This window comes from Piliocolobus tephrosceles, chromosome 6 (genome assembly GCF_002776525.5).
Source record: "Piliocolobus tephrosceles isolate RC106 chromosome 6, ASM277652v3, whole genome shotgun sequence".
NCBI classification, from domain to species: Eukaryota; Metazoa; Chordata; class Mammalia; order Primates; family Cercopithecidae; genus Piliocolobus; species Piliocolobus tephrosceles.
Genome location: NC_045439.1, coordinates 100101772 through 100114929, shown reverse-complemented (window position 1 = coordinate 100114929; position 13158 = coordinate 100101772). Strand labels below are relative to the sequence as shown.

Genomic DNA, 13158 nt, shown 5'->3' with positions numbered 1-13158 from the left:
CATATGCATATTCCATCATTCCCTAAGTTTCTCCATTAAATATTCCTTTCATTTTTTAATGAAAAGAATGAAAGGCTAGAGGGAGCCTAGCTTTTGGGGGGCAACCAAGAGTAACAGCTCACCTATCTAGGACACTGTCTTTTTATTTTGAATTAATTTTAAACTTACAAAAAGGTTGCAAAAATAGTAGAGTTTCTTTGTATCCCTTGTCTTGTTTCCTCTAATGTTAACATCTTACATAACCACAGTACACTTTTTCTTTTTTTTTTTTTTTTTTTTGGAGCTGGAGTCTTATTTTGTCACCCAGGCTGGAGTGCAATGGTGCGATCTCAGCTACCTGGAACCTCCGCCTCCTGAGTTCAAGCGATTCTCCTGCCTCAGCCACCCGAGTAGCTGGGATTACAGGCACCCACCACCATGCCCGGCTAATTTTTTTTTTTTTTGTATTTTTAGTAGAGACAGGATTTCACCATGTTGGCCAGGCTGGTGTCAAACTCCTGACCACAAGTGATCCACCTGCCTAGGCTTCCAAAAATGCTGGGATTACAGGCATGAGCCACTGCGCCTGGCCTTCCTTTTCATTTTAACAGCCCCTGCCTTAGTTCTGCTGTTCAGAACTTTCTCTCCTCAATGACTACAATAGTTTTTCTGCCTCTCATTTTGCCTTTTTCAAACTCCTGCCAGAGTGCCCTTCTTAAATGCCAGTCTGGTTAGGTCACTCTCCTGCAGAAAGTTCTTCAGTGTACCTGTGCTGGTTGAGCAGAGCCTGATGTCTAGAGAGATGCATGCCTTCACAGATGATCTCCAAGTGAGCAGGCACTTTCCACTCTGCCTGCCACAATATGACACAGCCACCTCACTCACTTCCAGCCAATGCTGACATCTGCCTTCTCATCCTCCACAAAGCAGGAAAGCTCTTCATATCCACAGGCAACAGTCTGTTTCACCCAAACATAAGGACTGGCTAGAGGGAGTCTAGCTTTTGGGGGGCAACCAAGAGTAACAGCTCACCTATCTAGGACACTGTCTACAGTTTTCCATACCATACTCCCCATGGAGGCCTCATTCAGCCTCAGGCTGAGGGAAAAAGAGCAAGCTCTGGTTTGTATGAGAGGACTGCTGAGTGCTGGAAGGGTGTGGACTCCAAGGCCATACTGCCTGGTTTGAAGCCTGACTTTCCATGTTACCTCAAGTAAGTTATTTAACTTCCATAAGTCAGCTTATGGAATAAAAAATTGTACTTCACCTCTAGGGCTGCTGTGAGGATTAAATGGGCTAGCACATGTGGAATGGTAGAACAGTACCTGACCCACCATACCTGTTCTGTACGTATAGTTACTATTACATGACCAGGGAGAAGTCTCCACGCCTGGTCCCACCCATACCTCGAAAGGAGATTAAACTAAGAACAGTCTACGGGTACCTGTAAATTAGGCTAAAAAGAAAGATGAAGAACAATACCCATTTCATCCACAGGAGCAATGAGTATTTCATTCCCCAAATCTGTGGCCCAGATGGAAGTGACATCAACCTTAAGCTTCTCCCATGCATATATTTGTTTAGCATTGTACAGATTATAAATTGTGAATCCTTTGGCTCCTCCAATAAACACATAGTCTTGGGAAACAGCCATACAATTTGGCATTTTGTCGAGCTGGGAAAACAAGGAAAAATATTATTTTCAGTTGTCACAGTCTTCAAATAATATGAGTTAGCTTTCAGAGACAGTCAGGGGCCCTTCCTAGATAATAACAACATTTCCTGGCCGGGCGTGGTGGCTCAAGCCTGTAATCCCAGGCTTTGGGAGGCCAAGGTGGGCAGATCACATGAGGTCAAGAGTTTGAGACCAGCCTGGCCAACATGGTGAAACCCCATCTCTACTAAAAATACAAAAATTATCCGGGTATGGTGGCATATCCCTGTAATCCCAGCTACTTGGGAGGCTGAGGTAGGAAAATGCTTGAACCTGGGAGGCGGAGGGTACAGTGAGCCAAGATCACGCCATTGTGCTCCAGCCTGGGCAACAAGAGCGAAACTCTGTCTCAAAAAAAAAAAAAAAAAAAAAACCCCGATAAAACAACATTCCCAAACATAGTGCTCATCTAAAACTCTTGCCTAAGCATCAAGAAATTCATAGTATTTCACTGTTAGGGCAAAGAGAACAGAGAAAACAAGGGAGTTGAGAATAAATGCATATTCACAACACTAGGCATGACCACAGGCCCTGTACTTTATTCAGCTAGTGCACTGTGGGAAGAATGGTAGCCAAGGCACTGGCAGATCCTCAGCCATCCAGCAAGAGAGTAGATTAATACATTAAGAAGATTTTTCGGCCGGGCGCGGTGGCTCAAGCCTGTAATCCCAGCACTTTGGGAGGCCGAGACGGGCGGATCACAAGGTCAGGAGATCGAGACCATCCTGGCTAACACGGTGAAACCCCGTCTCTACTAAAAAATACAAAAAAACTAGCCGGGCAAGGTGGCGGGCACCTGTAGTCCCAGCTACTCGGGAGCCTGAGGCAGGCGAATGGCGTAAACCCGGGAGGCGGAGCTTGCAGTGAGCTGAGATCCGGCCACTGCACTCCAGCCTGGGCAACAGAGCGAGACTCCGTTTCCAAAAAAAAAGAAGATTTTTCAGTAACAACCACTGAATATAAAAGAATAATATTCAATTAACCAGAATGCCCCACATTTCCCCCAGGCAATTACCAGATCATTTTAATCAACATCAGCATGCTTCTAATCTTTCAAAAATGCACTGACTTACTGAATGCAGCTTTCTGGTAGGAATTCCTTCCTGGATCAGGGGCTTTCATTTATTAACACTCAACTGAGAAACAGGGGCTCCTGGTCAACTGCTTACTCCATACCTGGATTTCTCCAAGTGGAGGGAAGACGGTGGGCTGGATCTGGCTGCTCTCAGCTTCCCTCAATGCGTTCCTTTCTTCAATAATTTCCCAAGACTGGTCAAACAGAAGGTTCACCAGCTTGTTGATCATTCGATAAGGCTGAGGCAAGGAATCCAGCTCCTCATTTGGATCCACGAGGACATGATCCTCTTCATCCTCTTTAGGCCAGTCCTTCTCTGTTGGGGGTGGCACCTCCAATGGTCCCTTTCGTGTACCAATGGGGTGCCTTATCTTCTGGGTCTGACTTCCTCTGGGGAATGACATCACAGAAGGCGGCACTGGGAATCTCTACGAAACTCTGAAAAGCTGATAAGAGAAGTAAACAAAGGAATTCTGGAAAAAAGGAAACAATGAGAAGATAGCACACCATCCTTTTCTAGCACAATAGCCCATAGAGACTGTTTATTCCACAGACTGGCATTTTCCTTAATTACCAGAGGACTATTACCACATTATTAGGATATGCTCTTCATATTAGTAAGGACATTAGAGGAGGCAGGTATTTTCCAGGCCAACCCTAGATGATGTGTACTAAGAAGGAAAGAGGAATTTGATACCCTTGTTGATAGGAGGGCAGATGTCTTTCTGTCCCAAATACAATTCACCCTCTCTTCTGCAACTTATGCTTTCTCCTCATTCCTTTCTCTCTGCAGATGGCTGTGCAAAGCCAGGTGGGCAGTGAGCCACAACTCTCCTCCCTTTCTTTCCTTCACCCCCAATCAGATGCAGTTCAAGCACTCCCAGTCCCGACCGATTTGTTCCCTTTTCTCCTTTCCCACTATTGCTGCCCAGGAGTTCTGCAGACACAGTGCTCAGGGCCCATGAGATTTTTCTAGACCCTCCAGAAATGTTTGAGATATTAAGAAAAGAATTGACCAAAATAAGACCCATAAAATTCCACTTCTGTCTGCACCACAGATTTGGGGAATGAAATACTTATTGCTCCTGTGGATGATAATTAAATATTTACAAAAACATTTACAGTTTATTAGCTCCACTCTGTGTGTGTGTGTGTGTACACACACATATGTATACATCAACTCATAAATATATGAAAGTCTGTATGTGTATACAAATAAAGTTCATGTCTACAAGAAGAGAACGAGTAATCTTTACTTCAGAAAACTCAAAATTGTAGGGCCTATGGGGTGGTTCATGCCCATAATCCCAGCACTTCAGGAGGCCAAGGTGGGAGGATTGCTTGAGGCCAGGAGTTGGAGACTATCTTGGGAAACATAGCAAGATCCCATCTATACAAAAAATTTAAAAATTAGCTGGGCATGGTGGTATGCATCTGCAGCTACTTGGGAGGGTGGGGTGGGAGAACCTCTTGAGCCCAGGAGTTTGAGGTTGCTGTGAGCTAAGATTGTGCCATGCCTTCTACCCTAGATGACAGAGTGAGACCCTGTCTAAAAAAAAAAAAAAAAAAAAAAAACCCCAAACTTGTGCAATATAAAAGGCCTTTCATATGTTACAGTTTTTTAAAAAATATTTAATGTAGAACATGGGATACATTTTAAGGTGCTTAATATATAGTGGAGTAGGGTCTTGGACTGTATGAGTGCCTAGGGTCATGAAGTCTTGTAAAACCCCGCTGCCATCGTCATCTTTGTTTACTGGCTGGAGTACATTTGTGATGCTTTCAATGTGTGAGTATGAAGACACTAACTGACACTGGGGACAGAACCACTGAATTAATTAGTGGGGAGAGTAAGCTGAGCTCACAGAGGGCCAAGAATAATGCCTATTTCCACCAGCAAGACTGGAAAGCCTCATAATTCACAGGGATTATGTAGAGTACTCTGAAAAATCTTGCCTCGGTAGTGGGAAAAATTAGCCCTAGAATAAATGCTCCTCTGTTATCACCCATCAAATCTTAGAAGTTAGATAATCAAACTATGTCTAAGTAACATACTGTATCACAGAACAAAGTTCAAGAATATTTAGAGGAATATAAAAATATCCAGCATTCAATGGAGTAAAATTCACAATGTCTAGGATCCAATAAAGAAATTACTTGGGCTATAGAAAAGCAAGAAAATATAAGCCATAATAAAGAGAAAAATTGATCAACTAAAGCTGAACCAGAGTCAATACAGACACTAGAATTAGCAGACAAAACAGTTACAACTTTTTCCACAAAGTTATAAAGTTATTACTGTTATATTTATATCTGTATGAGCTTTTAGAGACACAGCTACAAGGTCTGAGATGAAAAATACATTAGATTAGATTAACATGAAGATTTCAGAGGAAAACAAATTAGATGGGGAGAAGAAAAGATTAGTGAACTTGAAGACACGGCAATAGAAACAAAATGAAACAAAAGAAGAAAAAAGACTGAAAAAAGAGAAGAACTGAGGTGTGAGGTCATTTGAAGTGGCCTAATACAAGTGTGACTGAAATCCCCAAAAGAGGGAAGAAACAGAAAAAAAAATTGTAGAAATAATGGACGAAAATTTTCTAAATTTGATTAAAAGTATAAACCCACAGATTTGAGAAGAAAAACTATATGAAAATTATGGATAAAGACAAAATGTGAAAGCAGCCAGAAGAAAGACATGCCATGCACTGAGGAACAAAGTAAAAAATAACAGCAGACTTATTGAAGGAAACTATGCAAGTGAGAAACAGTGAAGCAACATCTGAAAGTACTGAAAGAAAAAAACTTGTCACTCTGGTATTCTATATCCAGAAAACATATTTTTCAGAAAATTAAAGTGAAATAGAGCCTTTTTAGACATACAAAAATTGAAAGAATTAATCATCAACAAACTAGCATTAAAATAAATAATGTAAAAGAAAGGCTTTTAGGCTAAAGGAAAAGGAACAGGGTATAGTAACTCCTGCCTATAATCCCAGAACTTTGGGAGGCTGAAGTGGGAGGATCACTTGAGCCCTGAAGTTCAAGACCATCCTGGGCAACAAAGGGAGAAAAAAAATTTTTTAATTAGCCAGGCGTGGTGGCATGTGCTTGGAGGATCACTTGAGCCCAAGAGGTCAAGGCTGCAGTGAGCCATGATAGTGTCACTGCACTCCAGCTTGGGTGACAGAGATCCTGTTTCAAATTAATTAATTAAATAAATAAAAGAAAATGGTATCAGGTGGAAATAGAAATTTACATAAAAAAGTGAAAAACACTGGATGCATTAGGTAAATTAAAAGATTTTTCTTATTATTTAAATATCTTTAAAAGACATTTAAAATGCTTAAACAAAAAATAAAAATGTAGTGTAGGATTAATAACATATATAAAGAAAAATGTATGACAATAACAGTACAAGGGCTAGGAGTGGAGAAACGGAAGTATACTAACATCACTTGAAGGTAGGCTATGCTGGGTTAAAGATGCATACTCTAAACCCTAAATTAACCACTAAGGAAATAAAGAGTTACAGCCAACAAAAGCAATAAAACACATAAAAATACTCTAAATTTAAATACTTAATTTAAAAAAGCAAAAAAGAGGAAAAAGGAAACAAGGAACAGACAGGACAAACAGAAAGTAAATAGCAAAACCTAACCATATCAATAATCACATCAAATGTAAACACTCCAATCAAATGATAGAAGTTGTCAGAATAGATAAGACTCAATATATGCTGTGTACAAAAACCCCACTTAAATATTAAGACACAAGTAGGCCAAAACTGAAAGGGTGAACAAAGGTATACTATGCTAACACTAGTCAGAAGAAAGCTGGAGTGACTACGTTAATATCAGACACAGTATATTTCAGAGCAAAGAATATTACCTGCGATAAAGAAGTTCATTTAATAATGATAAAGGTGGGCTGGGTGTGGTGGCTCACGCCTGTAATCCCAACACTTTGGGAGGCTGAGGCAGGTGGATCACGACGTCAGGAGATCGAGACCATCCTGGCTAAGACAGTGAGACCCCATCTCTACTAAAATTATAAAAAAAAAATTAGCTGGGCGTGGTGGCAGGCGCCTGTAGTCCCAGCTACTTGGGAGGCTGTGGCAGGAGAACAGCGTGAACCTGGGAGGTGGAGCTTGCAGTGAGCCGAGACTGCACCACTGCACTCCAGCCTGGGTGACAGAGCAAGACTCTGTCTCAAAAAAAAAAAAAAAAAAATTATAAAGGTGTCAATTAGCTGGGTGTGGTGATGTGCACCTATAGTCCTAGTTACTTGGGAGGCTGAGGTGGGAAGATTGCTTTAGCCAGGGAGGTCGAAGCTGCAGTGAGCCATGATCACACCACTGTACTCCAGCCTGCGTGACAGAGCAAGGCCCTGTCTCAAACAAAAACAACAACAACAACGACAACAACCACCACCACCAATGTAAGTTCACACAAAAACCTCTACACAAATGTTTATGACAGCTCTACTTTATAATTGTCAAAAATGGTAAACAATCCAAACGTCCTTCAACAGGTTTATCAATGGATAAACAAACTGTGGTATATCCATATCAGTAATAAAAAGCAAAAAACTATTAATCCACACAACAACATGGATGAATCTCAAAGACATTATGATGAGTGAAATAAACCAGTCTCAAAATTTATATGCAGTGTAATTCTATTTATACAGCATTCTCAAAAATGCAGACTGAGTAATGGGGAACAGATCAGTGTTTGTCACGAGTTGTAAGCAGGGAAGGGTGTTATTCAAAAAGGACAGCATGGCTGGGCGCGATGGCTCATGTCTGTAATCTGAGCACTTTGGGGGGCCGAGACGGGTGGAACACTTGAGGTCAGGAGTTCAAGACCAGCCTGGGCAATATGGCGAAACCCCACCTCTACTAAAAATACAAAAATAAGCTGGGTGTGGTGGTGTGTGCCTGTAATTCCAGCTACTCAGGAGGCTGAGGCACAAGAATTGCTTGAACCTGGGAGGCAAAGGTTGCAGTGAGCTGAGATTGTGCCATTGCACTCTAGCCTGGGTGAGGGAGTGAGGCTCTGTCTCAAAAAAAAAAAAAGGAGAGCATGAGAGAGTTTTTTGGAGTTATGGAACTATTTCATCAGTGGAAAGAAAAATGTAAAGCTGCCTTATCTCCAGATTATATGCTTATATAGGACATCTGATGAAATCTACAAAAACATTTTCTAGAAATAATAAATGAGGAAAGAAAGGTTGTAGGATACAAGTTCAATATACAAAACTGATTGTATTTCCACGTACTGGCAACAACAAACCAAACACTGAAATAAAAATACCATTTACAACAGTATCAAAAACATGAAATACTTAGGGATAAATCTGACAAAAGATATATAAAACCTGTAACTGGGCTAGGCAAGGTGGTTTGCACCTGTAATTCTAGCAACTCAGCAGGCTGCGGTGGGTGGGAGGATTGCGTTGAGTCCAGGAGTTCAAGGTTGCAGTGAGCTATGATCACGTTGCTGCACTCTAGTTTGGGCAATACAGCGAAACTCCCTCTCTGAAAAACACCCACCCATATACTGAAAACCATAAAATATTGCTGACAGAAATTAAAGAAGACCTAAATAAATGGAGAGTGTGATACCTTATTTATGAATTGGAAGACTCAATTTTGTTAAAATGTCAATTCTTTTTAAATTCATGTACAAATTCAACACAATCCCTATGATAATCCCAGGTGGCTTTTTTTTTTTTTTCTAGAAATTAAGAAGCTAATTTTACAACTCATAATTGGAGGACTAACACTACCTAATTTCAAGACTTATCACAAAGCCACAATATTCAAGACAGTGTGGAATTGGTATCAAAATAAACAAATAGATCAATGAAACCAAATAGGGAGTCCTAAATTAGATGCAAACATATATGGAGAACTTATTTTTGACACGGGCACAAAGACAATTCAGTGGAAAAAGGATATTCTTTTCAACAAATAATGCTGGAGCAGTTAGATATCTATATAGGAAAAAACTGAATGCCGATCCCTACCTTGCACCATACCTTGCACCATTAACTCAAAGTAAAATCATACACCTAAATGTAAAACTGAAAACTATAAAACTTCTAGAAGAAAACCTTGGCAATCTTCACTTAGACAAAGATTTCCCAGACATGACATTAAAGTATAACCTAAAAAAACAAACTGGTCATTTAAACCTTTTCAAAAATAAACTTATATTTCTTCAAAACACACTGTTAAGAGAATAAAAGGTAATCCTCAGACTGGGAGAAAATATATGTGCAAGTCACTTATCTGATAAACTACTTGCGTGTAGAGTATTTTTAAAACTCTCAAAACTTTCAAAAAGAAATAACCTGGCTGGGCATGGTGGCTCATGCCTATAATCCCAGCACTTTGGGAGGCCAAGGCAGGCAGATCATGAGGTCAGGAGATCGAGACCATCCTAGCTAACATGGTGAAACCCCGTCTCTACTAAAAATACAAAAAATTAGCTGGGCATGGTGGTGGGCACCTGTAGTCCCAGCTACTTGGGAGGTTGAGGCAGGAGAATGGTGTGAACCTGGGAGGTGGAGCTTGCAGTGAGCCGAGATAGTGTCACTGCACTCCAGCCTGGGAGATAGAGTGAGACTCCGTCTCAAAAAAAAAAAGAAATAATCCAAATTTTAAATATGTGCAAAAGATTTGTACAGATACTTAACCAAAGAAGATATACAGATGGCAGACAGACTCATAAAAAGATGTTCAGCATCATTAGTCATTTGTGAAATGCAAATTAAAACATGAGATATCACTACATATATATTCAAATGCCTAAAAAGATAGACCATACAAGTGTTGTTGAAGATGTAAAATAAGAATGCTCATACGCACTGTTGGGAAACCAAAATAGTACAACTGGTTTGGAAAACAGTTTGGCAAGTTCTTAAAATGCTAATGTGGAGGCCAAAGCAACTCCATCTTGGATGCTAATCTTCCATGTTAACTTCTGATTATCCCCAGTTCCAGAAAAACCTTTAAGATTTCCAGCTGGGCTCATTCCTTGTGTAAGAGCACCACTTACTGTAAATATTGCCCTTAGGTCAAAACAACCTTGATGTTATCATCCTTGCTATAAATTCTGCCCTTAAGCAATTATCTTACACATTCCTTCTGAAGCACCTTTCTCTATAGTACAGAAACCCAGGGTCTGGTGGATAATGGCAGGGACCCACCATCTTGTCTTGCTTCCTGAGACACAGACATGGCTTCTGTTTGTAAGTCCCTATTAAATGTTTGTTTCTGAGAAACTGGGTATGTCAGCCTCTTGCTTTGGCCTCTCAGCTTTCTCAGACTTTTGGGGGTAGGTTTGCATTGGCCTGTCCGCTGCAGGACAGTTAAACACACACCTACCATTATATCCAGTCATTCCACTCTTAAGAGTGGTAGAAGGGAACTGAAAACATATGTCCATACAAAGACTTGTACACAAACAGTCATTACAACTTTATTTGTAGGAGCCCCAGAGTGGAAACAACCCAATGTTCATCAATAGGCAAACAGATAAGCTCTCACACATTGTCAGTGGTAATACAAAATAGTATAGCCACTTTGAAAAACAGTTTGGTAGTTTCTTGCAAAGTTAAACATACCATATGTTTCAGCAATCACATTCCTGCGTATTACACTAGGAAAATTAAAACTTATGTTTCACATCAAAATCTGTACTTAAATATTTATAGCAGCTTTATTTATAATTGCTTCAAATTAGAGATGACACAAATGTACTTCAGTGGGTGAATGGATAATGAATTATAATACATTCACACTGTGGAATAAAAAATTACAAACTACTGATGTGCACAGCATAATCTCAAATGCATTATGCTAAGTAAAATCAGAAAAGAAAAGAAAACGCTACATACTATATGATTCACTTTATATGATACTGTGAAAAAAGCAGAATTGTAGGTATAAAAAACAGATGAGGCCAGGCACGGTGGCTCACACCTGTAATCCCAGCACTTTGGGAGCTCGAGGCAGGTGGATCATCTGAGGTCAGGAGTTCCAGACCAGCCTGACGGTGAAACACCGTCTCTACTAAAAATATAAAATATCAGCCGAGCGTGGTGGTGCATGCCTGTAATCCCAGCTCAGGAGGCTGAGGCAGGAGAATCGCTTGAACCCAGGAGGCAAAAGGTGCAGTGAGCCGAGATTGCGCCATTGCACTCCAGCCCTGGCAATAAGAGTGAAACTCTGTCTCAGAAACAAAAACAAAAAACAGATTACATAAATCTGTGTTTAGAGGCACCCTGTGCTCACCTCTATCATCTAACGTATCTCTGTATTGTACTTATCAGTTTACTGTGTTCCTTATTAACCTTTACCCTAGGACTGGAGTTCAGCACAGTGGTTGGTATATGGCCAGCACTCAATAAATTCTTATTGCTTGCAGAATTTCCCTGACCAGGGCCATGCACTTAGAGAAAACTTCTGGCTCTCTTCCAGGCTCTTTCCTCTGCAAAAAATGAGTAACCCATGGGGCCAAGGAGATATGCTCACCCAAAGCCTAGTTTCCCTCTTTTGGAGTCTAGACCATGTTCAGGGTACCAATACCCCTGGAATTTACTGCCCAAATGACACCATGGCCTGCATGAGCCTTTCTCAGCTTTCTCCTGAGGGCAAACACAGCTGCTGTGAGCACTCCTTGATCTGAAAGGTGGCCAAGGCACGGCTGCTTGCAGGGGTCTGGGCAAAAGTTGGATGTGGCTTGGAGTATCAGGATGGTATGCAAGGCTCCTGGCAGGGAATGTAGGTGGGCGCCAGAAACCAGAAAAGAAAGGGAAGTGGGAAAAGACTGGGGGCCATTTCTCCCCACATTGCCATATTCCAGCTGTGTTTCCAGGTGTTCTAAGGAGTCTAGGAATTCTGAAAATGAACCTGGCCTTCTATATCACTATGAGGGTTTATTTGTCAATGTAGGAAAATAGACTATATTTTACTTAACATTTTGTTACTTGATTTATAACTAAAATATTTAAACATACGGTATGCCAGGCCGGGCGCGGTGGCTCAAGCCTGTAATCCCAGCACTTTGGGAGGCCGAGATGGGCGGATCACGAGGTCAGGAGATCGAGACCATCCTGGCTAACATGGAGAAACGCTGTCTCTACTAAAAAAGAAAATACAGAAAACTAGCCGGGCGAGGTGGCAGGCGCCTGTAGTCCCAGCTACTCGGGAGGCTGAGGCAGGAGAATGGCATGAACCCGGGAGGCGGAGCTTGCAGTGAGCTGAGATCTGGCCACTGCACTCCAGCCCGGGCGACAGAGCGAGACTCCATCTCAAAACAACAACAACAACAACAACAACAACAAAACATACGGTATGCTGGACTCCATTTGTACTCTTACTCAGGGCCTGCAAATGTTATGAGCTGGCGTGACCAAGGGAATAAAGATTACAAAAATGTTGACGTTATTTTATTTTATTTTTTGAGGCTGGAAATCAGTGGCACAATCTCGGCTCACTGCCACCTCTGCCTCCTGGGTTCCAGCGATTCTCCTGCCTCAGTCTCCCAAGTAGCTGGGATTACAGGTGCCCGCCACCACGCCCGGCTACTTTTTTTGTATTTTTAGTAGAGACGGGGGTTTCACCCTGTTGGCCAGGCTGGTCTCGAACTCCTAACTTCAGGTGATCCGCCCACCTCGGTTCCCAAAGTGGTGTTGGGGTTACAGGCGTGAGCCACCGCGCCGGCCGACCTTATTTTGTGGTTATAGAGGGTACATTTTATAAAATTACTGCCACGGAGTGGGTGAGGCTCAATTTCTTCAAGCCGCACAGAACGAATGTTCAGCGGTGCAATTTCATTGCAATCTATTTTTGCTTCACTTTGCTCACAATGACTCTTTTAGGGATTACCTCAGGTAACAATCTTCTTTCAGTGTTCAATAATCCAAGCAGAAAATTCTCTCACTTCATCCGGCTCTCGTGCTAGGTTCACACTATGAATTGGCTTATCTCTGCCCTAACCACTTCCTTCACCATACATGGAGCTGGTGTAGCTCAAGGGAAAGAGGCACGGCGCTGGGAAATGATTAGGCCCCACCGTCCCAAGCAAGAGAGTTCTCAGGCTGGAGAGACCATTCGGGATTTCACCCCGGGTTCCTGAGAACCTGAGATCTGCGGGCAGGTGCGAGGCATCCGGAAATGCCCGAGTCTGGGGAGACGGACGCCCTCAGACTTTCCTCTAGGAGACTCTACAGGTAAAGGGGAGTCCTGGGACTCGAGGGGAGCCACGGCACCCGAAGGTAGGATCAAAAGTTTTGCTCACCTGGCCCGGCGGCGTTGCGTCGCCTTGGTAACCACAACTTCCGGCTTAGACCGGAAGTCAGCGAAGTTGCTCTA

General features: G+C 42.0%; 1 protein-coding gene across 2 annotated transcripts in view; it reads right to left on the bottom strand.

The window, feature by feature from the left end:
- Positions 1-13143, bottom strand: part of WDR93 (WD repeat domain 93) — a 52888-nt gene extending 39745 nt beyond the window's left edge. The window contains exons 1-3 of one of the 2 annotated variants that reach the window (XM_023187134.2): positions 13085-13143; positions 2870-3214; positions 1462-1654 (exon numbers count right to left, since the gene is read on the bottom strand). In XM_023187134.2, coding sequence (XP_023042902.2) covers positions 1462-1654; positions 2870-3172 — 496 coding nt within the window. In that variant the 5' untranslated portion in view covers positions 3173-3214; positions 13085-13143. The remainder of the gene's footprint in view (positions 1-1461; positions 1655-2869; positions 3215-13084) is intronic. The other variant, XM_023187135.3, reaches the window with a different exon arrangement.
- Positions 13144-13158: the final 15 nt, after the last annotated feature.